The sequence below is a fragment of the Syngnathoides biaculeatus genome, chromosome 5, assembly GCF_019802595.1.
Source record: "Syngnathoides biaculeatus isolate LvHL_M chromosome 5, ASM1980259v1, whole genome shotgun sequence".
In the NCBI taxonomy this organism is placed as follows: domain Eukaryota; kingdom Metazoa; phylum Chordata; class Actinopteri; order Syngnathiformes; family Syngnathidae; genus Syngnathoides; species Syngnathoides biaculeatus.
This window is the reverse complement of record NC_084644.1, coordinates 34466179-34494173: the sequence shown is the minus strand read 5'-3', so window position 1 is coordinate 34494173 and position 27995 is coordinate 34466179. Positions and strand designations below refer to the sequence as shown.

The 27995-nt window shown below is 41.5% G+C and overlaps 1 protein-coding gene across 11 annotated transcripts in view; it reads left to right on the top strand.

Annotated features, from left to right (window-relative positions):
• Positions 1 to 22179, top strand: part of ano10a (anoctamin 10a) — a 127762-nt gene extending 105583 nt beyond the window's left edge. For 2 of the 11 annotated variants that reach the window (XM_061820624.1, XM_061820618.1), the window contains 2 exons: positions 11241 to 11357; positions 21576 to 22179. In XM_061820624.1, coding sequence (XP_061676608.1) covers positions 11241 to 11357; positions 21576 to 21626 — 168 coding nt within the window. In that variant the 3' untranslated portion in view covers positions 21627 to 22179. Of the gene's footprint in view, positions 1 to 11240; positions 11358 to 15021; positions 15363 to 21575 lie in introns of those variants that run through there. The other 9 variants (XM_061820625.1, XM_061820626.1, XR_009795107.1 and 6 more) reach the window with 7 other exon arrangements.
• Positions 22180 to 27995: the final 5816 nt, after the last annotated feature.

Here is a 27995-nt window from a genome sequence, read left to right as displayed (position 1 = left end):
AAGAACACCAGCCCTATTGTGAAGCATCATGCTTTGGGGGTGTTTTTCTGCAAATGGGACAGGACGACTGCACTGACGATGACCGTGGCCATGTATTGTGGGATTGTGGGAAGCCCCAGTGGGCAGACTGGTCTTCACCTTTTCTTGATGCATCTTGAACCCATTCGTATGGTTTCTCTACTTTTGTCTCCGGTTTCACTCATTTCTTGGAAGAGGTGGTTATTGGTCTTATTTCCAAATCAGGGTCGAGTAGGATATCTTCCCACCTTCCCCATCTCACATTGGTTGCTTTAGTACTTTCAATGGTGTCTTTTCACAGATAGCGATGAACTTGGCTCTACGTGATGACTCTTATCCCTTGTCCCTGGGCTTGGTCTTTCAATGTCCCCCATTACTTAGCTAGGACTGCCAGCTCTCTTTCCTCCTGGGGAAACTTCTTCTCTACACTGCTCAGGGTGTAAGTCCATAAGGTCACTAAGCCAGCGCTTTCGTTACTAACGCTCACCATGGCTTAGTCTTCGTTGCACTCCACTTTAGCAATCAATCTCGTATCCAGACTTTTTGGTTCAAGTTGTACAGCGTTTCTTACTGCTTCTTTTAATCCTTCTAAGTCCCATCTTTTAGATTTTCCCACTTCAGGATTTTTGCATAGATTGGCATAAAGGGGCCTTGCGTATTTTTGATAAAGAGGGACATGGTCTCGAACATAGTTGCATAAGCCGAGGATCCTCTGTAATATATTTTCGGACGTTAGGGGCAGGATTTGTTCAATTTTCTGTCGATAAGCATCTGAAAGCCTGAAGTCTTCTGAAATTTGGCACCCCAAGTAGTCTACTTGGAACCTAGGAACTTGGCATTTTTTTAGATTACGTTTCACTCCTGCTGCTGTTACATGTCGGATTACAGTTTGTAAGGTGTTTAAATGTTCTTCTTCTGTATCGGTGGCGATGAATACATCGTCGATGCAAACTGTGACAAGCAGCCCCTCCAAAATGTCCAAAACTGCTGATTGAAACACGTTTGGGGAATTTTTATATCCTTGAGGTAATCGCTGCCAAACGTATGATTTTCCTTTGTGTGTGAATGCCTTCTTTCCTTGTGATTCTTTGGCAATTCTTCAGGAGAAAAAACCATTCGCTTGGTCAGTACGTGATTTCTACTTTTTCACTTTCAGTGTTCTCAGCGACGCTTGGGGGTTTATGAGGCTCGTTCAGTTCGTCCGGCGATTTAGAGCTTTGAAGTTGATGACTGGCCTCCAACCCCCTCCTATGGATTCAGGCTTTTTGACAGTTTGAATGGGACTGTTTGTTATCGGATTTGGTTCTTCACGAATTATTCCAAGCGCCAACAGTTCTTTTACTATCGTTGCCATTTCAGCCACAGCTCCCAGGTTGAGTGGGTACTGTCTCACCGGTGGGTGCACTCCTCCACTTATGGTGTGCATGTATTTCAGTCCCAAGTCACCACAATCGTTCTTGAAATGTGCCACGGAGGCTTCCTGTATTATTTCTGCCAATTTATTTATTTGGAGACAAATCACTGTCCTGGATTTGTTGAGCCTTCACCGCTGATACATCCACTGGCTTATACCACTCGTTTTCCGGGATTATTTTGGTTGGTCCAATTCTCACTTCTGTGTCTGATTTCAACTTTTCCCATCGTTTTGTGGCTGTTTAGTGTATTTCTGGGTTTAAGTTTTTCTGAATCTCGTAATGTCAATAGGTTGGATGGCCCATGATCCACACTATTCCTTTCCAAATTCCAACTGGGATTTCTGTAGTTGATCCATCAGCTACTTTCACTTTCAGGTGTCCAATTCTTTTCAAGGCTTTACGGGTCATTGACACCACAGCCCCGGTGTCTACCAAATTTGGTATTCCCTTCAATTTCAAGTAGAGCTCATCCCTCATTCAATAGACTCCTTCCAGGGTGACCTGTGCCTTTGTTTTCATTATTTTTTGGGCCCTCCTCTTATATGCTCCAGGCTCTGTCCTTTTTGTGGCTTGTTGTCTCGGTTGGGGAGGCTGCCTCTGACTTTCAATTGTTCTTGGTGGAGGTTGTGGTGGTTTTTGAGCCAACTGTTGATTATTCCCGTGAGGGCGGTTGTCAGTTTATGCTGCTTTCCTCTTCTCACTGTAGTATTTTGTTAGTTGGTCCCATTGCTTGATAGAGGCCTCGATTTTTTTGCGCTGTGCTTTCAGGTGCTATCTTCACAAAAGTTGCTTCGTTTCCTATTTCTTTTACAATCATTCTCAGCGCTTTAACATATCTGCTTGGAGCTATGACTTGTCTTGTTTTATGCCACACATTTAATAATGTGCCTCGTTGCTTGCGTCTCTCCCTAGCTCTTGCTCTGTGAGCCTCTTCGTCCTCATCTTCACCATCCACCCATCTCTCATAGACCTGTTGTGGTGTTTCGTTGGGTCCAATGGGGTTGGCAATGATATATTGCAGCCATAATTTCTTGCCGATTTCTCCTCCCAGAGTATCATTGACCATAGGCCATATCTCAATTAGATAGTTTTCGGCCGGACTAGCTCCTTTAAAGCTTTAAAGTCTTGCATGTCTTTTTCTGTGCTGCTTGGCTGGTACATGGAGTTGGGCCCAAACGTTGTTATTCCCAGTTGGTTTCTGTACTGAGTGGGATGGTTTCCAGGGCCAGCGTCCATATCCAAGTCTTCTTCGGCTCGGTTTGTGCTCTGCGATACACTGCTTGTTTCAGTTTTCTGAGTAAAATGTCGTACATTACTGTCACGAAGCCTTCTCTGAAGTTCTTTGTAAAGTCTTTATGCCCCACGAGAGTGTTGTATATGGAGGTTTGCAAGATATTTGCTGCTTCTTCGTAGGTGGCTTTTACATTCAAGGTCAGATCATCATCCAGTTTTTCTAACCAGGAAAATGGGTAGGGATAGTCTTTTTGTCCCGCTTCTGGTATAAAAGTTTTTCTTCCATCTTGGGTTTGGACATATCCTCGTTGTACTGTATATCTCTGGCTAGTTTCTGAGTCTTTGTCGATGCTGAATACAGTTTGAGGGTTTTTTCATCCTCTGTACGTCGGTCTCTTTGGGAGTTTGGTCTTCAGGGTCTTTTCACAGCTTTCACAAGCAATTTCACAAGCAAAACAAGCATGTTCCTCATATTTGAAAATGTCACTTTTACCTTTACTAACATTACATATAACTAACTACAGTCACTCACATTTGACAAGGGCAACCACACAGTCGAGCACGAAAAATCACTATCAATCACAATCAATAAAATTTATGAGTAGAATAAATTGATATTGAAAGACGTCACTTATTTTGTGTCGCCTTGACATTAATTTACGTGTTTATTTCATAAACAGTGTAAACAAAACAAGCCTGCTCCTAAACAATCAGTATTCACCTGGAAACAGGAAATGCAAGTTAACCATTCTGAGCATGTTCGGAAGTTCGGCCAAAAGCACCTGTTCGGATATTCTTCACGTACTGCGATCGCATTTACTGTGCATTGAAAGTCATCAGCATCATGAGCCGCAAAGGAAATTCAGTTACACTGAAAACATTTCTGGGATAGAACACAGGTAATGCTGCAGTATCTAACTATAAAAAGTATGAGATTGTGATTTACTTTGACCTGATCTAAGTTCTAACGTTAGTCTCGTCTGTCCATATATCGGAATGCAAACGGTCATTTTCCCCGTGGTACGAGTTATGTTGAAGTTGAAAACTTTTCCCCTCTACATGCTTTAGGAAGATCTAGATCATCTACTGGTAGCTTTCATCAGTGGATTGACAATAGATACTGCCGTAAATTACGCTAGATCATAACAATACATCACGATTGACGACAGGAATGTTTGTTACAATGTATCGCTAGCTTGTTGCCACTAACGCTGATTATGATAATTAAACTTTCAGCATTTTCAAAACACTGTGGGTATTGACAGTTCGTGTTAATTCCTTGACAGGCCAGTGCATTTAACTTTTAAACAGTTTGTCAGATCAAGAATTTTTATTGATGAAACAGTTTAAATAGTGTTTTATATCATGTTCTACTAATATCTGTTGAAATTTCAAATGATCCTTTCTGAGTTTGAAATTTTTTTCCATTTTAATTATGTATTTAGTTTATTTTAAAATTACAGTTATGTTATTTTAATACTGTAAATTATTTTAAAGTCTTGAGATTCCACCCCTAATCACACCTGCAACTTTATCAGTGAGCATGACTGACCACACTTGTACATTTTTCAAATGTGAGTGACTCTGACTAACATACAGTGAAGAAAATGAGTATTTGAACACCCTGCTCTATTGCAAGTTCTACCACTTTGAACACTGAAATTTTCATCGTAGGTGCATGTCCATTGTGAGAGAGAGATAATCTAAAAAGAAAACTTCAGAAATCACAATGTATGATTTTTCGGCTACAGTGATGAAAGTCCTCCGGATTTTCCCGGAATTCCGGATTTTTTAATTTTCATTAAAATTTCTCTGGAAAATTGAGGAAAAACTGCCTAAAATTAATCCAGATATTAGTTGACAACATTGAACGAACGTGCGTTTAAGTTTGTTGTGGGGGCACAAACCAGTGCAATCTGTAGGCCGTTCCCAAGCCCGGATAAATGCAGAGGGTTGCGTCAGGAAGGGCATCCGGGGTAAAAACTGTGCCAAACAAATATGAGCATTCATCTAAAGAATCCCATACCGGATCGGTCGTGGTCCGGGTTAACAACGCCCGCCCCCGGCACTGCTAACCTGCAGGGCGTCGGTGGAAATTCAGCTACTGTGGGTCGAAGACAAAGAAGAGGAGGAAACGGATCCAGCGTCAGAAGAAAAAGAGGAATGCACAGAGCCTACAACTGAGTGTAGGGACTTTGAATGTTGGCACTATGACAGGAAAAGCACAGGAGTTGGTTGACATGATGATTAGGAGAAAGGTTGATATTCTGTGCATCCAAGAGAGCAGGTGGAAAGGTAGTAAGGCTAGAAGTTTGGGAGCAGGGTTTAAATTATTCTACCACGGAGTAGATGGGAAGAGAAATGGAGTAGGGGTTATTTTAAAGGAAGAGCTGGCTAAGAATGTCTTGGAGGTGAAAAGAGTATCAGATCGAGTGATGAGACTAAAATTTGAAATTGAGGGTGTTATGTATAATGTGGTTAGCGGCTATGCACCACAGGTAGGATGTGACCTAGAGTTGAAAGAGAAATTCTGGAAGGAACTAGATGAAGTAGTTCTGAGCATCCCAGACAGCGAGAGAGTTGTGATTGGTGCAGATTGTAATGGACATATTGGTAAAGGAAACAGGGGCGATGAAGAAGTGATGGGAAAGTATGGCATCCAGGAAAGGAACTTTGAAGGGCAGATGGTGGTGGACTTTGCAAAAAGGATGGAGATGGCTGTAGTGAACACTTATTTCCAGAAGAGGGAGGAACATATAGTGACCTACAAGAGCGGAGGTAGAACCACGCAGGTAGATTATATTTTGTGCAGACGATGTAATCTGAAGGAGGTTACTGACTGTAAAGTAGTGGTAGGGGAGAGTGTAGCTCGACAGCATAGGATGGTAGTATGTAGGATGATTCTGGTGGTGGGTAGGAAGATTAAGAAGACAAAGGTAGAGCAGAGAACCATGTGGTGGAAGCTGAGAAAGGAAGAATGTTGTGCGGCCTTCCGGAAAGAGGTGAGACAGGCTCTCGATGGACAACCGAAGCTCCCGGAAGACTGGACGACGACAGCCAAGGTGATCAGAGAGACAGGCAGGAGAGTACTTGGTGTGTCATCTGGTAGGAAAGGGGAGAAGGAGACTTGGTGGTGGAACCCCAAAATACAGGGAGTCATACAAGAAAAGAGATTAGCGAAGAAGAAGTGGGATACTGAGAGGACTGAGGAGAGGCGAAAGGAGTACATCGAGATGCGACGTAGGGCAAAGGTAGAGGTGGCAAAGGCTAAACAAGAGGCATATGAAGACATGTACACCAGGTTGGACACGAAAGAAGGACAAAAGGATCTCTACAGGTTGGCCAGACAGAGGGATAGAGATGGGAAGGATGTGCAGCAGGTCAGGGTGATTAAGGATAGAGATGGAAATGTGTTGACTGGTGCCGGTAGTGTACTAAATAGATGGAAAGAATACTTTGAGAAGTTGATGAATGAAGAAAATGAGAGAGAAGGAAGAGTTGAAGAGGCAAGAGTGAAGGACCAGGAAGTGGAAATGATTACTAAGGGGGAAGTCAGAAAGGCACTACAAAGGATGAAAAATGGAAAGGCAGTTGGTCCTGATGACATACCGGTAGAGGTATGGAAGCAATTTGGAGAGATGGCTGTGGAGTTTTTGACCAACTTATTCAACAGAATACTAGCGGGCGAAAAGATGCCTGAAGAATGGAGGAAAAGTGTTCTAGTTCCCATTTTTAAGAACAAAGGGGATGCAGAGCTGTGGGAACTATAGAGGAATAAAGTTGATGAGCCACACAATGAAGTTATGGGAAAGAGTAGTGGAGGCTAGACTCAGGACAGAAGTAAGTATCTGCGAGCAACAGTATGGTTTCATGCCTAGAAAGAGTACCACAGATGCATTATTTGCCTTGAGGATGCTCGTGGAAAAGTACAGAGAAGGTCAGAAGGAGCTACATTGTGTCTTTGTGGATCTAGAGAAAGCCTATGACAGAGTACCAAGAGAGGAACTGTGGTACTGCATGCGTAAGTCTGGTGTGGCAGAGAAGTATGTTAAAATAGTACAGGACATGTATGGTGGCAGCAGAAGAATGGTGAGGTGTGCCTTAGGTGTGACAGAGGAATTTAAGGTGGAGGTGGGACTGCATCAGGGATCAGCTCTGAGCCCCTTCCTGTTTGCAGTGGTAATGGATAGGCTGACAGATGAGGTTAGACTGGAATCCCCTTGGAAGATGATGTTCGCAGATGATATTGTCATATGCAGTGAAAGCAGGGAGCATGCAGAGGAACAATTGGAAAGATGGAGACATGCACTGGAAAGGAGAGGAATGAAGATTAGCCGAAGTAAAACAGAATATATGTGCGTGAATGACAAAAGTGGAGGGGGAAGAGTGAGGCTACAGGGAGAAGAGATAGCGAGGGTGGACGACTTCAAATACTTGGGGTCAACAATACAGAGCAATGGAGAGTGTGGTCAGGAAGTGAAGAAACGGGTCCAAGGAGGTTGGAACAGCGGGCGAAAGGTGTCTGGTGTGTTATGTGACAGAAGAGTCTCTGCTAGGATGAAGGGCAAAGTTTACAAAACAGTGGTGAGGCCGGCCATGATGTACGGATTAGAGACGGTGGCACTGAAGAAACAACAGGAAGCTGAACTGGAGGTGGCAGAAATGAAGATGTTGAGGTCCTCGCTCGGAGTGACCAGGTTGGATAGGATTAGAAATGAGCTCATTCGAGGGACAGCCAAAGCTGGATGTTTTGGAGACAAGATTCGAGAGAGCAGACTTCGATGGTTTGGACATGTTCAGAGGCGAGAGAGTGAGTATATTGGTAGAAGGATGCTGAGGATGGAGCTCCCAGGCAAAAGAGCGAGAGGAAGACCAAAGAGAAGGTTTATGGATGTGGTGAGGGAAGACATGAGGGCAGTTGGGGTTAGAGAGGAAGATGCAGGAGATAGGCTAAAATGGCAAAAGATGACACGCTGTGGCGACCCCTAACGGGACAAGCCGAAAGGAAAAGAAGAAGAAGTTTTGCTTTCACGAGCGTAGCCATTTTGAGGCACTAACAATACTAACAGTAACGCCGCCTCAAGACGTCGCTTATTATGTGTGGTCTTGACATTAATTTACATGTTTATTTCATAAACTTTAACTAAACAAGCCTGCTCCAAAACAACCAGTATTCACCCAGAAATAGGAAATGCAAGTTAACCGTACAGAGCATGTACGGAGCACATGTTCAGAACTGCTTCAAGTCATGCAAGTGCATTTAAGTCGAAAGTCAGCAACACCAGTGCCCGGAGAAAACCCACGCAGGCATGGGGAGAACATGCAAACTCCACACAAGCGGGTCCGGTATTGAAGGTCAACAGTTTCCAGCTGATCATCATGCCGCCATGCTTTCAAATCATCAAACCAATTTTAATATCACTCTGATACAACCCAAGGAAATAAAAAATGCAATTTTCATATGATAGTTGAGTTGAAAGAGAAATTCTTGAAGGAACTACATGAAGTGGTTCTGAGCATCCCAGGCAGAGGTAGAGTTGTGATTGGTGCAGATTGTAATGGACATGCTGGTGAAGGAAACAGGGATGACGATGAAGTGAACGGCAAGTATGGTAGCCAGGAAAGGAACTCTGAGGGAAAGATGGTGGTGGATTTTACAAAAAGGATGGAAATGGCAATACTGAATACTTTCCGGAAAAGGCAGGAACATAGAGTGACCTACAAGAGCAGATGTAAAAGCACGCAGGTGGTTATAGTTTGTGCAGACGATTGTAATCTGAAGGAGGGTAATTATTCTAAGGTAGTAGTAGGGGAGAGTGTGGCTCGACAGCATAGCATGGTGGTGTGTTGGGAGATTAAGAAGACAAAGGGAGAGCAGAGAACCATGTGGTGGAAGATGAGAAAGGAAGAATGTTGCGTGGCCTTTCGGAAAGATGTGAGACAGGCTCTCGATGGACAGGAGGACCTCCCGGAAGGCTTGCCTACGACAGCCAAGGTAATCAGAGAGACAGGCAGGAGAGTACTTGGTGTGTCTTTTGGTAGGAAAGGGGAGAAGGAGACTTGGTGGTGGAACCCCAAATTACAGGAAGTCATACAAGGAAAGAGAAGAGTGAAGAAGAAATGGAACACAGGACTGAGGAGAGGCGAAAGGAATACATTGAGATGCGAGAAGAGGCATATGACATGTAGACCAGGTTGGACACAAAAGGAGGAAAAAATGATGTCTTCAATTTAGCCAGACAGAGGGATAGAGATTGGAAGGATGTGCAGCAGCTAAGGATGATTAAGGATTGAGATGGAAATGTGTTAACTGGTGCCATTCGTGTGCTAAATTGATGGAAAAAATACGTTGAAGTTGATGAATGAAGAGGATGAGAGAAAAGGAAAATACAAGAGGCAAGTGTGACGGACCAGGAAATGGCAATGATTTTTTAAAGTGGAAGTTAGAAAGACATAAAAGGGGATGAAAAATGGAAAGGCAGTTGGTCCCAATGACATACCGGAGGGGATATGGAAGCAATTTGGAGAGGTGGCTGTGGAGTTTTTGATCGACTTATTTAACGGAATACTTGTAGTGAGAGGATGCCTGAAGAATGGAGGAAAAGTGTGCTAGTTCCCATTTTTAAGAACAAGGGCGATTTGCAGAGATGGCCAGTTATTTGAATTTGAATCTGGGTTCTTAGAACTGTGATCCAGATCTGCTAACCAGCCCCTATAACTGTGCCGCCGATAAAGCATATAAAATGCTTTATGAATTAAAATTAATTATTTCAATTTACACACTATTCCAGTTCATCAGTAAATGTTAAGCTATGTAAAGCAAGAGTATAAACATTATGTACAATGTAGACAGTATAATTCTTTTAAAACAACAACTTGATCATACACAAAAAGAATTAACCAGGAAAACCTACCAATGTACAATGCGCACCACCAATTTGCTGCTATCCATATGTTCAAAATATTGGGAATACTCTGTATTTCTATTTTGGTAGGTTTCTACTTTTATTTTTTGTACTTGTATTGTTTTTCAAAAATTGTCCGTACAACAATCATTCATAATCTTTGCGCATGTACTGATGCAGCGGTAATATATATCGGGACAGGTCAAGGACACGCTTGTTCTCGTAAGTTTTGATCATTTGATCAACTTACACGCTTGTTTTGGTCGTTGTAATTGTCAGAACATAATCCATAAAAAAGTAAAATAAATGCTCAACAATGGCATAACATTTTATTGATACTGTTAACACATATTACAGTCTCAAATAAACTATTTTACACTGTTTAACTTGAACTTTTTCTGCATTATATATTTGTGCATAAATCGTTTGTGCATAGTGGAGTTTATCCTCTACATTACACATCCTTGACTAAGACTTCAAAAGAAGCATCTGAGTCATCTCGAATCTGAAAAATATATATCATAGCTACCTTTGGTGCATCACTACCAAACTCATCATTGAGGACTTAGCCCAGTTTCTGTGTCTCCTGCATTCATTAACAGTGATCCCATCTTGCTCCCACAGCATGTCATCCTCTGCATCATCCATGGCGTTTGTGTGGAAACATTTTTTTAATCCTAAGAGTCTTGGTTCCCTTTATTTCTCATTATTGTCAACGAATTGAGGGTAAGGTCCACTGTGCTAACAGCGGAGCCTCTTACTCCCATATCGTCAGGTTACGATCAAAACGAAAGGTCAAACTATGTAGAAATGAGCGTAATGGGCACTTTTTAAAAAAAATGAGCATTTAAAGTTTGTGCGCTATCCCGTTTTTTTTTTTTTTTTAAACGATCATATGATCGTACTACGTAGTTTCAGCTCACGTTGTTTTGCTTCAGGTTTGGCACCGTCATTGGCCAGAGTGATGACACATTTCTTTTAAAAGCGGCCCTTGTAGTCGACATTTTTTGTTGAAGTTAAAACAAACTCAGGGACAGTCGTTTCTGATGTTTGGTGCAGTAGCAATAAATATGCTACTTGGAACTAGTTGGAAATCTGAACCATTCACTCGAAAAAATAAATAAATAAAAGCCCAAACCTACTCTCAACATGCAAAATATATTTATGAACAAAATTGCAGGGCAAAAGTCTACATATTTTGTGATTGACAGTTCATCCCCTCTTATTCAAAAATTTTGGGGGGTGAGAATTTTTTTCTTATTTCAAAATTCTGATGGCCAATTACATCAGGATTTTTGCAATCTATTTCCCCTGAAATGCCAAAATCTTAATTTCATTAGATAATTCAATTTAAAAGATTAAACTCAGATATTGATACAATTTTGATGATTACAATTTACAGTAAATAAAAAATGCAAAATTCACTTAACTCCAGAAACCACAATGTTTTGGAACAAACAATAAGAAACAATGAAATTGTTGAAAATGTAAACCCTAACCCAATGAAAAGTACTTACAGCCCCCCTCAGAAATATACTTTGCCATTAAATTTTGTGATTGTGAGTAATTGTATTATTTTAGTAATTCCTTTCAATTTTTTTTTTTTTCCCAAGCACATAAAATGAAAATGCGATGTAAAATGTAGATCCCATGTTAACTGTAATTTCAGCATGGACTGCTGGCCTTCAAGTTTATCCTGGCCTTCCTGGTTCCAGATGTTCCTAAACACATTCAAATCAAACTGGCTCGTCTGGATTTTGAATCGATGGAGGCACTCAAAAAAAAGGTAAAGCTGCAGCTACTTCTATGCTTGCTAAATTTTGACCATCAGTTATTTAGGAGTTTTTTTTTTCAAAATTATATTTACTGTTCATTGAGTGTTCTAATGTTCTAATGCAGCCCTATGGGGGCACAAGCCACTACAATCTGTAGGGCGGTTCCAAGCCCGGATAAATGCAGAGGGTTGTGCCAGGAAGGTTATCTGTCTTAAAACTTTGCCATAAAAATATGAGCGTTCATCCAAAGAATAACATACCGGATCGGTCATGGCCCTGATTAAATACGCCTGCCCCCAGCACCATTAACTTCCAGGTTGTCAGTGGAAACTAAGCAACTGTGGGTGGAAGACAAAGAAGAGGAGGAAAGTGGATTAGTCAGCAGAAGAAGAAAAGGAATGGACAGAGCCTACAACTGAGTGTAGGGACGTTAAATGTTGGGACTACGACAGGAAAAACTCAGGTGTTGGGTGATAAGATGATTAGGCAGAAGGTTGATATATTGTGCATCCAAGAAAACATGAGGAATGATAATAAGGCTAGAGGTTTGGGGCCAGGGCTTAGATTATTTTAACATGGAGTAGGGGTTATTTTAAAGGAAGAGCTTGTTCAGAATGTCTTGGCGGTGAAAAGAGTATCAGATCGAATGATGAGGCTGAAATTTGAAATTGAGGGGATTATGTACAACGTGATTAGCGGCTATGCCCCACAGGTAGGATGTGACCTTGAGTTGAAAGAGAAATTCTGGAAGGAACTACATGAAGTGGTTCTGAGCATCCCAGGCAGAGGGAGATTTGTGATTGGTGCAGATGTGTATTGGAGATGTTGGTGAAGGAAACAGGAACGACGAAGAAGTGTTTGGTAAGTACGGCTTCCAGGGAAGGAACTTTGAGGGACAGGTGGTGGTGGACTTTGCAAAAAGGATGGAAATGGCAGTGGTGAACACTTTATTTCCAGAAAAGGCAGGAACATAGAGTGACCTACAAGTGTTGAGTTAGAAACACGCAGGTGGTTATATTTTGCGCAGATGATGTAATCTGAGGGAGGTTAATGACTGTAAGGTAGTGGTAGGGGAGAGTGTAGCTCAACATCATCGCATGGTGATCTGTAGGATGACTCTGGTGGTGGGGAGGAAGATTAAGAAGACAAAGGTAGAGCAGAGAACCATTTGGTGGAAAATGAGAAAGGAAGAATGTTGTGCTGCCTTTGGGAAAGAGGTGACAGACTCTCGATGGACATTAGGAACTCCCAGAAGACTGGAATACTACAGCCAAGGTGATCCAACAGACAGGCATGAGAGTACTTGGAGTGTCTTCTGGTAAAAAGGGGGAGATAGGAGACTTGGTGGTGGAGCCCCAAAATACGGGCAGTCATACAAGGAGAAGAAGTGGGACATGACATGTACACCAGGTTGGACACGGAAGATGGAGAAAAGGATCTCTAAAGTTTGACCAGACAGAGTGATAGAGAGTGGAAGGATGTGCAGCAGGAAAGGGTCATTCAATGATTTTTATGTAATGATTTAGCACTAACACAACATATTCATCATAGAAGTTGAACCTGTGTTCCAATGTATGCAATTTGCAGGACAAACATTCAAATGAAAACAGTTTTCTTTAAAGGGGAATTCCGGTGGTTTGGATTAACAATGTATCCGGGTGGTTTGGATTAACAATGTATCCAATAGGTCATATCATGTGGACTGTATTTTGAAAATGTGATGTTAATCCTCTCTCATTTAATGGTGTTTTGAAAAGATTTTTATCGGCAATTACGAATTTTCATGGGTGCCGCCATTTTGGCGAGTCATGTGACCTACGTGCGCGGATGTGACGTAATAGGTGGGCAAACAAAGACTTGATTACAAAGGGACACAATTATGGTCAGCCCTGATTTCTCGTTTTTATCCTCATCTAATGACAAAATAGCAGTATCGGTTCATCGGGAAGACGGAGGAATACTTCCATACAGTTTTGAACCTGTAGCTGTAAATGTACAATTTTCTGATGGTACTGAGCTCGCTCGCGGCCCGCCACCGGAGCTCACTTCCGGCCCACCGCCGGAACTTGCTTGTCAGACTCTGCGTCATTCCCATCCGAAGAACCGTCCAAATATTCAACATTATTTACAGCCACAGGTTCAAAACTGTCTGGAAGTATTGCTCCGTCTTCCCGTCAACCAATACTGCTATTTCTTCATCAGATGAGGATAAATCCGAGAAATCGGCACTGGCCATAATTGTGTCCATCATAATCGAGTCTTTGTTTGCGCGCCTATTACATCACATCCGTGGACGTAGGTCGTGTGACTCACCAAAATGGCGCCGCTCCTGAAAATTCGGATTTGCCAATAAAAACTTCAAGACATCATTAAATGAGAGAGGATTAACATCACATTTTCAAATACAATACATATGACATGACCTGTTGGATATATTGTTAATCCAAACCACCAGAATTCCCCTTTACACACAGGTGGATTCCATTTATCATAATCACTTCACATTGGATCATTCAGAGATCCTCACTGAACTTCTTGAGTTAGTTTGCTGCACTGAAAGTAAAGGGGCTGAATAATATTGCACTCCACACTATTCAGATTTTTATTTGTTAAAAAGTATAAAATATCCAATAAATTTCATTCCATTTCACGACTGTGTCCTACTTGTTGATTCTTGACAAAAAATGAACATTTTATATCTTTGTCTGAAGCCTGAAATGTGGAGAAAGGTTGAAATGTTCAAGGGGGCCGAATACTTTCACAAGGCACTGTGTATATACAGTGTAGAAAATAAGTATTTGAACACCCTGCTGTATTCCAAATTCTCCCACTTAGGAATCATGGAGGGGTCTGAAATTTTCATCGTAGGTGCATGTCCACTGTGAAAGAGATAATCTAAAAAGAAAAATCCAGAAATCACAATGATTTTTTTTTAAATGATTTGTGATACAGCTACAAATAACTATTTGAACACCTGAGAAAACCAATGTTAATATTTGGCACAGTAGCATTTGTTTGCAATTACAGAGGTCAAATGTTTCCTGTAGTAGTTCACCAGGTTTGCAGACACTGCAGGAGGGATTTTTGGCCCACTCCTCCACACAGATCTTCTATAGATCAGACATGTTTCAGGGCTGTCACTAAGAAACACGGAGTTTCAGCTCCCTCCAAAGATTTTCTTTTGGATTTAGGTCTGAAGACTGGCTCGCCCACGCCAGAACCTTGATATGCGGCCTTGATATGCTTCTTACGGAGTCACTCCTTGGTTTTCCTGGCTGTATGGTTCGGGTCATTGTCATGTTGAGAGACCCAGCCACGACCCATCTTCAATGCTCTGACTGAGGGAAAGAAGTTGTCACCCAAACTCTCGCAATACATAGCTGCGGTCATCCTCTCCTTAATAAAGTGCAGTCATCCTGTCCCATGTCCAGAAAAACACCCCCAAAACATGATGCTACCACCCCCATGCTTTACAGTAGAGATGGTGTTCTTGGGATGGAACTTGTTCTGCCCTGCAAGATGTCATGAAGTTTTCTTCTGTTTAGCACATTTTTTTTTCCAAGTGTTAATCGGTTACATTTGTACACAGCCTTGTTAATTGAATGTTTTAGTGTAATTCCGCATCCATCCTCTGGGTGGCAACACTCATTCTTTCGTGCCTACCTACTTTTACAGAGAAGATCGAACTTCCTTTGTGTCAGCAAGCAACAACAGAACCCACGTGAAGTTCATCGTCGTGTTGTCCATCATTTCGTGTATGCCAGCCTTCAGAAAGCATTGACTGAGTTTGTTGTGATGTACATGTTGGTGTGTGTTGTATGAGAATGCAACTATGTTCACTTTGATTTCATGCATAGCCTACCGAACTAGCTCGTCTTTGACCATTGTATGTCAGATGTCAGGCTGTGTGGATTTTTATGTTAACCTACCTATTGAAATATCTGTTTAGTGTCGATTCATTAACACTTAGTTTAGGTTTGTATTTTCATATATTTTATTGATGTACAGTACAGGCTGAATGGACAACTCACCAAGTACTGTATATTTCTTGTCACTGTTTGCAGTTTCACTCTGCTTCTGTTGCCAATAAAGGAGCTATAGAATGCTCATCTCCTGGCTCTTGAAAAGAGTTTGGCTGGCTGTTAATTCTGCGTTCAACACTGAGCACATTAAACATGTCGAAAGAACCGTACAGAACTCATCATTCATTTTCTTCCAAACACGTAGTGGAATTATGACCAAAAAGTTACATTTTGGTCTCATCTGACCACAAAAGTTTCTCCCATGACTCCTCTCCATCATCCAAATGGTCATTGGCAAACTTAAAACTGTCATGATCCTGCCGCTTCAGCACGAGCTGTGCGGGTGCCCGTGCGGCTGCGCTAATTGGGAGGCACACACCTGTGCCTCCTGCGGGCTGATCATCCCCCGTATATATAGGACCCGGTGACGACTGGTCCTCCGCCAGTTCGTTGAGCTTTATGTCCCGTTCCAGCACTCTCGTATTCCTGACTGAACCTGTGTGTACCGACCTCCGTCCGTTCTCTGACCAACCTTGTAAGCCTGACTCCTTGATACTTCTGCCTGCGTTGATTGTTTCCCCGTGTACCGACTCCTGCCTGTCCGCTCATCTGCTCCCTTCGCCCGACGTCCGAACTACCGCTGCTACACCGGACTGCCTGCTTGATCCCCGACCTCTGCATACAATAAACCTGTCTCTTCTTGAACTACCTTGCGTCTTCCGACTTCCTGCATTTGGGTCCTACTCTCGTTTCCGATGGGACGTGACAAAAACAGGCCTTGACACATGCTGGTTTAAGCAGGGGAACCTTCCGTGCCATGCATAATTTCAAACCATGACGTTTTCGTGTATTACCAACAGTCACCTTGGAAACGGTGGTCCTGGCTCTTTTCAGGTCATTGACCAAGTCCTGTCGTGTAGTCCTGGCCTGATTCCTCACCTGTGAATCAGTGAGACCCCATGCGGTGATATCTTGCATAGGGCTCCACTCCGATTGAGATTGACTGTCTAGTTTAGCTGCTTCAATTTTTTTTAATGATTGCTCCAACAGTGGACCTTTTTTCACCAAGCTGCGTGGCAATTTCTCCGGAGCCCTTTCCAGCCGTGTGGAGTTGTACAATTTTGTCTCTGGTGTCTTTGGACAGCTCTTTCTCATGGCCATGTTACAAGTTTGAGTTTTACTGATTGTATGGGGTGGACAGGTGTCTTTATGCAGGTAACAACCTCCCACAGGTGCATCTGATTCAGGATAATACATGGAGTGGAGGTGGACTTTTAAAGGCGGACAACAGGTCTTTGAGGGTCAGAATTCTAGTTGATAGATAGGTGTTCAAATACTTATTTGCAGCTGTATCACACAAATAAATTGTTTAAAAAAAGCATACATTGTGATTTCTGGGTTTTTCTTTTTAGATTATCTCTCTCACAGTGGACATGCACCTATGATGAAAATTTCAGACCCCTCCATGATTTCTAAGTGGGAAAACATGCAATACAGCAGGGTGTTCAAATACTCATTTTCTCCACTGTATGTGCCACCAAGATTTGAATTAAAAATGCCACTGAAAAGTTTATGTTGAAAATTCACATTATTTCAAAGTGATCACATTTTCAATAGCTATATTTCAGTTTAACTTTTAAATGTTAACACATTCGCCAAAATTTCAACCTTCAAAATTCAAACGCAATATTTTCAGACTCCTGAGATTCAACTGGCTATAATTCACTGTCTTGCAATTCAACTGGCTACAATTTGCTGTCTGAAATTCACTGTCTAAATTCAGTGTTAAGAAGGCAGGGTCCCTTCAGGATTTCTCAACACTTAACACTCATCTCTTTCTGCAGAATTTCAGTTTTTGCAGGATTCATTAGATATGGGTATTGTTTCACAGGTACAGCATCACCTACCTTTATATCATGACTAACAATATCTGTGTGGCCAGACACATCAGGAAACAGGTTAGAGAACTCAAAAATCAAATGTGACGTTTCAGGTTTCTGTTCAGCAGACAAGTATGTCAACTTCTCATCAGGGTGAGCTAAAAATTTAAGAATCCCTCAACTTTGATGAAGCATGGTCATTCAAATCATCTAACTTCACATTGCTTCATCATCAACAACTGGACAACCAGTAACTGGGGAGAGTGAAGCAATACAACTGACTTATGTATTTGGCTTTTACTCTGCCATATTTCATAATCATGTTCACATGACACAACTTTTTGTGTTTATGACAGCCAGGAGTTAGGTCGATATAGTCTGTGTCACTAACCTTTTTGTTTATCAGATATGGACCCTGATATCTAGCGCTGAGTGGTTGGCCACGAATAGAAAGCAAGACTGACATTTCTTCACCAGAAATAAAACTTTGTTCGTTTGACTTTTTGTCATAATTTTGTTTCATTTTGGCTCGAGCCATTTTTAAATCTTGTTGGGCCAACTCACAAGCTTTTGAAAGCCTGTTCCGAAAAGTCGAAACATAGTCCAAAATATTGATCTCTGGATTGCGACTGAGCCATTGCTCTTTCAGATGCTTAGTGGCATACGTTGTGAACAAAAACCAGCTCAAAAGGGCTGAACCCTAAACTTTTGTGAAGTGATTTCCTGACATCAAAAAACAAATAATGCACACCCTCATCCCAATCTTTCTGTCTTAAAACAATGAGTCTTGATCATATTTTTTAAAAGTTTGATGAAACCTCTCTAACGCTCCCACGACGCTGGATGGTAAACACTCGACTTAACCTGTTCTATGCCAAACTGATCCATTGCTTGTTTAAACACCTTGGATGTAAAATTTGAGCCCTAATCAGAATGGACCATAAATGTATATGACAAATCATAAATGGAATCATTCGGCAAAGAAGCCTGAGAAGATGTCTTTCAACATCGAAGGAGTCACTGCACAAGACAGAAAAATACCAGCAAAGTCACACTCCCAACTTCTCTGTACTGACTAAACACTCTGGAGAAACCGTGACAATAGGATCAGCGCCATCTCGAGCTCCCATGACATCATTGCTGATCAACAAATCAACACCCGGAACTGAAAAAGAGTCAACCTTTAATGGTATCAGAAACCAGATCTGAAGACAAATTCACAAAACGTAAAGGAGCAAGAGAATTGCCACTTATACCCTGAAAAATATCATCTGAGTTCATTGACGACTCTGCAGAAAAAAAGCAAAATCCATCCATCCATTTTCTTAGCCACTTGTCATCACAAGGGTCGCAGGAGTACTTGAAGCCTATCCCAGCTGTCAATGGGCAGGATGCGGGGTAGACCCTGAAGTGGTTGCCAGCCAATCCCCAGGCAGTCACACTCTCAAACACACCTTGGGGCAATTTAGAATCTCCAACTAATGCATTTTTATTTGGAATGTGGGAGGAAACCAGAGTCCCTGGAGAAAACCCAGGTAGGCATGGGGAAATCATCCCAACTCCAGACAGGGAAGCCCGGGATTGAACTCTGGTCCTCAGAACTGTGAGGCCAATGCTTTACAGCTGTGTCCTTGTGCTGCAAAAAGCAATTTATCCTTCAAAATCAGAGATTGCAGAGCTCCAGTGTCCCTCAGAATAGTAATTGGCCTTTGGGTGGAATTATCTCCCATAAGTGAAACCGAACCAGTGTGAATAAAAGGCAAATACTATTTCAGAATTTCAGAATTTGAAAGTTTGTCATAAACAAAACTCTCCTCAGAACCATCTGGAAACAAAGACTTATGTGCGATATATACAAACGCATTTGGGGAACCAGTGGACTGATTTTTGTACTTGAGCTTTTTACAAGCAGGAATCAAGTGACCAGGCTTCTTACAATGAGCACAGGGAGGACCAGAGTCACAAGAGTCATGAGAAGACTTTGGTTTGAATAAGAATCTGACTGCTTGTCAAAAGAATTTGAACCTGCCTTATGACCATTTGTCTTTATATGATAAGTAGTCTTACCCTACGAAAAGTCCTTTTGGCAAGAAAACTTGAATTGTCAGAAGACTGAAAAGAACTCCTGTGAGTCAAAAAAGTAATCTGCCTACACTGACGCATCATGTAAGGCATTAACCTTCTGTTCATCCAAATAAGTCTTAAGATCAGAATAAACACACTGCTTAAAATTCTCCATCAAAACTAACTGACTCCAACCCTCAAAATCTGAAACCTTTTTTGAACTACACCACCTATCAAACAATATTTCCTTTTCCCGACATAATTCTACAAAACTCTCATTGTCCCTTTTATAACCGTTTCTAAATTTCTGTTCGTAAGCTTCGGGCACTAACTCATAAGCTTTCAGAAGGGTCTTTTTGACAAACTCATAATGAGAAATCTGCTTGACAGAAAGGGCCTAATCCGTTCCAAGTCCACTCCCCGCCTCCAAAAATAAGCATTCAAAGTGTACATAATGTAAAGCAGAATAAAAAATTATGTTAATTTACCTTTGGCGTTGAGAAATGATGCAAAGAGAACCGTGAGTGACAAGCAAAAAGGCATTCTGGGGGACAGTGGAGGAGGGGGCAACCACACAACTTAATTCCACAAAAATTAACAAATTCCACAAATTATGAATTCAAAACAAACATTAACTTTCAATGTTTCATGAACTACCAATCCAAGGTTGTTTGCCTCTTTGACGGCTTTTAATAATCTTGCGGAAATGTGCAAGGCAAACGTCATCGAAGTGAGCGATAACCCAATTAGTTAACACATATTCCAGATGATTCTTTTGAATAAATTAGGAAATATCATGGAATTTCATCAACACTTCTTTTATTCTGGCTGATGGACTAGACGATGCCTCCTCCCTATGCCATCCTCACCAAACTGCTCCTGCATTGCCGTGTGTTGCACGATGAACTGGCATCAGACACTGTTTTTACAGTATTTCAAAGGGTAGATAGGCCCGAGGGGTGATCGCAGCCAGCCGAACACCTACCTTTACTTTGTACGATTTATCATACATTGATGCCTGAGACATAGTCCACTTCACATGCCAAGCAAAGAACATAATAACCAGCCACCAAAGTCTCTGATTTTCTCTAATTTTGTGTATGGAAATAGCCCTCTCTCCAGTGTTTCCTAACACTAAACTGCTCGTGTATCCATGTGTTTGCCACCGGAAGTAGATTTTTCAAAATGGCGGCGGTGAGACTTAATGTCTGTGACTGTCTGTTTTACTAGAGCAGCTCCAACTACTGGAGACAAATTCCTTGTTTTTCCACAAACCGGGGTACCTCTTCTTAGGAAATAAATTTGTTCCAGAAGTTGTCTCATCACTTACATTTTTTCATAAGTAGAAACGCATTTTACATGTCGATAGCATCATTGTTTCAAGCCTCCCACCCAAAAAATAGGTATTCAAAGTACATAAAGTAAAGAAAAAAGTTTTGGTAAATTTGGCGTTGTGCGACTATGCGAAGAGAAGCGTGAGTGAGAAGTGGAATGCAAGGTAGGGAACGGAGGAGGAGGCAAACGTTTTGACAGCTGAGAGAAAACATATGTACGAATGTACCGCAGCACACATTCATTCCACAAAAGTTATTGGGGCTCATGGTGAAGAAAGATGAATAAACTTGCAAAAAAACACAAATTAAAAAAAAAACAATGCAAACGTTACTTTACCAATGTGCGCTAGCCTGTGACAATGTGAAAGCACTTCCATATGATGTGGTGACCCCCGAAAAGCATCATAGGTAAAAAATGATGTCCCGACCAACCAATGGATGCCAGGAAGATGTTACACCAAGATGGGAAAGCAGCTCCATCGCTCCACTTTCAAACCACGATACAAGATGTTTACATTCGGTGGAATTTGGGGGATGTGAATCCTGCACCCATTTTTTTTCCTTTTGTATCCTGAATTATCCTTCGTAACTAGGAACAATATTTTTCAGAGGGGGCATTTTGTAACTTGAATTTTTCATTACTAGGAATGTTTGTAAGTAGTGGTACCACTGTACTTGGCAGATAAGGGTTTCTGAACCGAAGTTTTGGCAGAGAGATGCCAAGCTGTCCAGGGTCTTAAAGACCAGGCAGCTTTTCTTGCTGAAAATGCAGACCAATTGCTACCTTTACATTAACTATTAAGAAAACAAGTAATAGGGATGATCACAATCTCTTTTCTGCTATTCTAAGTAAAATGGCATAAAAACTGTTCAATGCAGAAGCATGGCAAATGTTATGTTGTTGAACTGCTGTTTGTCCTGTGTTTCAGAAAATTTTTGAAGTCCCATTGCTAAGAGGAGTGGCAAGTGAAGAAGAGTAAAGAACAAACACATCATGATGACCTCAAAAGACAGCATTTACATATTGAAAATAATCCAGATGACTTTAAATCTCTAACTGAATGATCTGTTTCTAAATTATAACATGCTGTTGTGTATTTTAAAAACTATGTTGGTCAAAACAATACTAAAGTTTTAAATGTGAAACTCAAAACTATCATGCTTCTTCTGATACATTTGATGTACAGAAGCAGAAGGAGGACTTTGGATTATTGCATAGCATTGTATTGTATTGCACTTTGCATGGTCTATGTTGTTCCACCCTTCTGTATAATACCATTGGCTCAAGTGCTGTAATATTGTGGTGTTGACTCTCCTTAGTTTTGTGTTTTTCCCTGGGCGGCGTCCTTCCACTGGGGCTCTGTCCACCGGTCCAATCTGGTACTGGATAAACTATGCTTATTTTGTTTTTTTCCCTGTATACTTTAGTTTGTATGATTACAGCTGCTGCTCACAAGTTATGCGCACCTTGAGTTTCCCTTTTCTCTTTGTACGCTAAGTGCAATGTTTTCTTACTAAATTGAGTGTACCCAACTATCATGTGTCTGTTTTTTGGGGTCCTTTATTCCTACCACGTTACACAACTGAATAATCCGGCTAAAAGCATAGATCCCACAGACCCTCATCAAGTCCATCTGGCCTTAAAGGAAGACTCTCCCCCAAATTATAGGAATGGGAGCACACATTAAAAGCTAGAAGATAAGGGTTCAGTGTTGCTTTTGATGCCAGTTATCCACAGATTTCACCAAGAAACTGTAAATTGGAAAAGTATTGTCAAAAATTCCTCTCTCGCTCAGACATTCCAATGAGCCCGGTTGGAAAACTGACAGCCAATCAGCCTTTGCCGTGCCTGCAGTGCTTGCTGTTGTGACACCCCATTGTTCGTGGTTACGTTTCACCAAACAGAGAACTTCCACTATTTGGCATTTTGTGGCCGATTTTTTTGAAAAAAAATTACAAACAAAACAAAAATAGCATGATGTACAATGTTCGCGCCTGTGCGCTTGAGCCAGAATACACAAAGGTAGAACTTGAAGTTTTGAAGAGGGGGCATGGCACTACGATGAACAATAGTCCCATTATATGAACCGCAGAGATTTGTTTGATGCTTATCTGAGGAGTTGGTTTAGATGTAGAGAATATACAGCAGGTGTAGCCAGACTTTTTTTTTTTTTTACCCAAGTTCTACTTTTCAAGCAGCCAGCCTCTCGCAATCGACCGGCGGCGGGTGTGGGGGTTGTATGCGCCCATCGCCGTAAATGGTAACCGGGAAGTGTTGTGTAGTAAAAAACAAAGCCAGTATAACAGCGTGTTGATGCTCTGGGTTATTACTACTCACGCCATTGAGCAAGCAAAATAACAATGTACAATGGTCAAGCGTTTGAGCCAGAATAGACACAGCGGAACTTGACGTGTTGAAGAGGGTGCGTGACGCTTACAGAGTGCATAACATGGAGCTCGGAGATGTTCCAGACAGGGTCGTTTTGAAAGACTGGTGTTGGTGTTCTCTGTCATCTAATGCCAACTGTGGCGGAATGCCAGTGTTGTAGTGAGTTTGAAAAGGTCAAACAAAAAATAGAGTGTATCGGAATGAACTTGGATCACAATCAACTTGTCTGCATAACATAGATCATAGATACGAAGTTGTTTGGACGAAGATGGTTTATATCTGAAATATAAAATGGAAAAAAAAAAAAAGGGACTTCCCTAAATTGATTATACATAGATAGCCACCCATCTATTTTCTTGGCCGCACGAGTGTGGCAGGAGTGCTGGAGCCTATCCTAGCTGTCAATGGGCAAGAGGCAGGTTACACACACGCAGACACGGGAAGAACATGCAATTTCCACACACGGAGGCCCAGGATTGAACAGGTGCACCCCCATATCGCCTCATAAAGTATGTTGTTAGTTGTACAATATCAGCACGAGAGTCGATAACTAAGCGACAATGAACCATTAATGATTAGATGGGTGCAAATTTCCCCTGCAGATGAATGAGCTTCAACTGTGACAGCCACAGCTTTATCCTGTCATGTTAACACCACGGGAGGTTAAAGAAGGACAAGTTTGGGTGCGTTTTCTCAGTTTTTTTGCAGTTTGGTGCAGAACAGATCACCATCTTGGCTGAGCTAGAACGAATGGTCTGTAATGGTAACCACTGGTGACGTCAGACGCGGGTCAAGGATGTTTCTTCAGGGTCTGGCTGTGAAAGCTGGTACATATCCAGATTTTGCTTGGATTTCAAAAATTTTCTTTGTCAATTTTTTTTTCAATTAATGTCCAAAATATATGTCATAATATTTAACATTGGAGAGTTTATTGTACATATGAGTTTTGGGGGGTGTCATCCTTTAATGTTCCAAGGCAAATTAGTGCGTCAGTACGAGCAAACATTGCAGAGGCTCATGGAGGCGATGACTGTTTTGTCTACTAATCTACACATTAGAAGCACGGGTCAATCAACTTTGTGCTCAATTGGATGCAGAGAACCCCAACTCTGTCACAGTGGGATCACTTTCTGATAAGGCACCCTCGCCGCCTCCTAGTGTCCCCAGCACAAGTAAACTCGTGAGAGTAATCCCTCTCTACTTTGCGCTCCACCTATTGCGGATTCACTGCATCGTGTTTTTTTCCACTCCCCCTCCCAAAAAAAAGACAGATTGAATTACAGTAGGTACTATATTACGTGAGGCGCATTGATACAATGTGGATTGATAAAAGGCAGGTGCCCAGTGCGACGTGGTACAATGAAGCAAGAAAAAAAATTTGATTGGTTGCAGGCACGACATCGATCAATGAGAGCAAGAGTGGCAACTTTACTTGTCCCACCTATTATCTAGTCGTGTGCATGATATAATTTTTTTTTTTTAAAGTGATAATGTTTTTTGATTACGTACTTACAATACCACCTCAGCGTTGTGCCCCAGCGAAAGCTTTCTCCGTGGCGGCCGAGAGTTGGTGACAATGCGTGCACGTTTATCCTTTTCGGGATCCAATGGGAGGAATCAACCACTTTATGCAGTAAATGGCACGGGACCCACTGGTACGGCATACAGGGCACTTTTCTCCTTGTTGGATCCTGCATTATGATTCTCCCCCTTGAGGATGAGGTTTTTTGACCAGCAAAGGCTGGTTTGAAATTTTATTTAAAAATATACAACCTCAGAAATTTGCCTCTGTATGGTACCGCTCATCGGTTTGTGGACAAAGGGTTTCCTAGATGGTGGGCGCACGTTTTTAACACTGATGAAAAGGGCCTTTTTTGAAAGAGGACAGCTATGTGTACTTCTTCAAGGACTGTGTTTACGATTATCATGTTGCTGCAGGTGAGTGAATTTACACCCCCTACGACCCACTTCTGCCTGTGTACGACCGTGTGTGCGTCTCCCCTGCATCTCAACCATGGTCAGGCGACTGTTGCAGCAAAGATTAACAAAGATTTTATAATTAAAGAAAGATTAAATATAAATACATAGAAGACAAAGAAGAAGGGGAGGAAAGCGGATTCATCGGCAGAAGTAGTAGAATACACAGACTACAACTGAGTGTAGGGACTATGAATGTTAGGACTATGTCAGGAAAAGCTCAGGAATTGGTTGACATGATGAGGAGGAGGAAAAAGGTTGATATATTGTGCATCCAAGAGAGCAGGTGGAAAGGGAGTAAGGCTAGAAGTTTAGGAGCAGGGTTTTAATTATTTTACCATGGGGTAGATGGGAAGAGAAATGGAGTAGGTGTTATTTTAAAAGGCGAGCTGGCTAAGTGTCTTGGAGGTGAAAAGATTGAGTGATGAGGCTGAAATTTGAAATGCAGGATGTTTTGAATCACGTGATTAGTGGCTATGCCCCAAAGGTAGAATGTGACCTAGAGTTGAAAGAGAAATTTTGGAAGGAACTCGATGAAGTAGTTCTGAGCATTCCAGATTTAGAGGGAGTTGTGTTTGGTACAGATTGTAATGGACTTGTTGGTGAAGGAAACAGGGGCGATGAAGAAGTGATGTGTAAGTACGGCATCCAGGAAAGGACCTTTGAGGGAGAGACAGTGGTGGACTTTGCAAAAAGGATGGAAATGGCAGTAATGAACATTTTTTTTCCAGAAGAGGAAGCAACATAGATTGACCTACAATAATAAATAAATTAGTTTAATGAAAAGCAAAAAGCATGGAAATGGCAATAGTGAACACCTTTTTCCAGATGAGGCAGGAACATCGAGTCACCTACAAGAGTGGAGGTGGAAGCACGCAGGTGGATTATATTTTTGTACAGACGATGTAATCTGAAGGAGGTTACTCACTGTAAGGTAGTGGTAGGGGAGAGTGTGGCTCGGGAGCATAGGATGGTGGTGTGTAGGACAAGTCTGGTGGTGGGTAGGAAGATTAAGAAGACAAAGATAGAGCAGAGAAGTATGTGGTGGAAGCTGAGAAAGGAAGAATGTTGTGCGGCCTTCTGGAAAGAGGTGAGACAGGCTATTGATGGAAAGGAGGAGCTCCCAGAAGACTGGACTACTACAGCCAAGTTGATCAGAGAGACAGGCAGGAGAGTACTTGGTGTGTCTTCTGGTAGGAAAGGGGAGAAGGAGACTTGGTGGTGAACCCCAAAATACAGGAGGTCATTCAAGGAAAGAGATCAGCGAAGAAGAAGACTGAGAGGACCGAAGAGAGGCAAAAGGAATACATTGAGATGCGACGTAGGACAAAGGTAGAGGTGATGAAGGCTAAACAATGGGCATATAATATAATAGGCAACGACATGTACACCAGGTTGGACACAAAAGAAGGAAAAAGTATCTCTACAGGTTGGCCAGACAGAGGGATAGAGATGAGAAGGATCTGCAGGAGGTAAGGGTGATTAAGGATAGAGATGGTGCTTGTCCATTGTGAGAAAGATAATCTCAAAAGAAAACTCCAGAAATCACAATGTATGATTTTTAATGATTTGTTTGTGTTATAGAACTCCAAATGAATATCTGAACACCTGTCTATCAGCTACAGTGATGAAAGTCTTCCAGATTTTCCCAGAATTCTGGATTTTTAAATTTTCATGTAAATTTCTCCGGAAAATTGAGGAAAAATTGCCTAAAATCAATCTTAGTTGACAACATTGAACGAACATGCGTTTGAGTTCGTTGTTTTGCTTTCACGACCGTAGCCATGTTGAGGCACGAACACTAGTAACAGTAACACCCCTCCTCTCACATTCTCTCAAGACGTCACTTACTTTGTGTGGTCTTGACATTAATTTACATGTTTATTTCATAACGTTAACTAAACAAGCCTGCTCCAAAACAACCAGTATTCACCCGGAAACGGGAAATGCAAGTTAACTGTACTGAGCATATACGGAGGATGTACGAAAGCGCATGTTCCGACCTGCTTCACGTAATGTGAGCGCATTTATGTCGAAAGTCATCAACACCAGGGGTGCTCTTGCATTGATCACGAGGTAGTGTGACGGTGGGAAGAAAAAAAAAATAACAGACTATCATCCACCTCGTCGCTTGATTCAGGTGTGGCCAATATGTCGAGCGCGTCCAGATAAAGGAGTGTTCTAGCAAGCCAGCCTCCTATTTTCGGCAGTTCCGTGGTGCGTTCCTCCCCATCCACCCACACACACACAATACGTCACAATTGCCGACAGGAATGTTCGTTTCAATGTAACGCTAGCTTGTTGCCACGAACGCCGATTATGTTGAACTAAACTTTCAGCATTTGTCAAAACATTGTGAGTATAGACCATTTGTGTTTATTCCTTCACAGGCCAGTGCATTTACATTTTCTTCAGATAAAGTTTGTCGGATCAAGAATTTTTATTGATAACTTTTAAATACTGTTTTATATCATGTTCTACTAATATCAGTTGAAATTGGAAATGATCATTTCCGAGTTTTAAATTTTAGTTTTTTATTTTAGTTTTCTATTTTAGTTATGTATTTGTTTATTTTATTTTTAATTTACAGTTATGTTATATTAATCCAATAAAATATTTTCAGGCCACCCCTAATCACACCCGCAACTTTATCTGCGAGCATGACTGACCACACCTGTATATTTTTCAAATGTGAGTGACTGTGTGTGTGTGTGTGTGTGTATATATATATATATATATATATACATAGATATATATATACATAGATATATAAAAGGCAACTCATTATTGTATAAGTATTACAAGAGCTATATCTAAGATTGTGAGCAATAGGGTCGAGTGTATCAATCAGTACAACGTGAGGTTAGAAGTTTGAGACTTAAACGTTCATAGTAATTACTACAGATCAACTTCTTTAACTTTTTTTGCTGTACAGTGTAGACATTCTAGGATATATTTTTGTGTATATTCTATATCTATACTG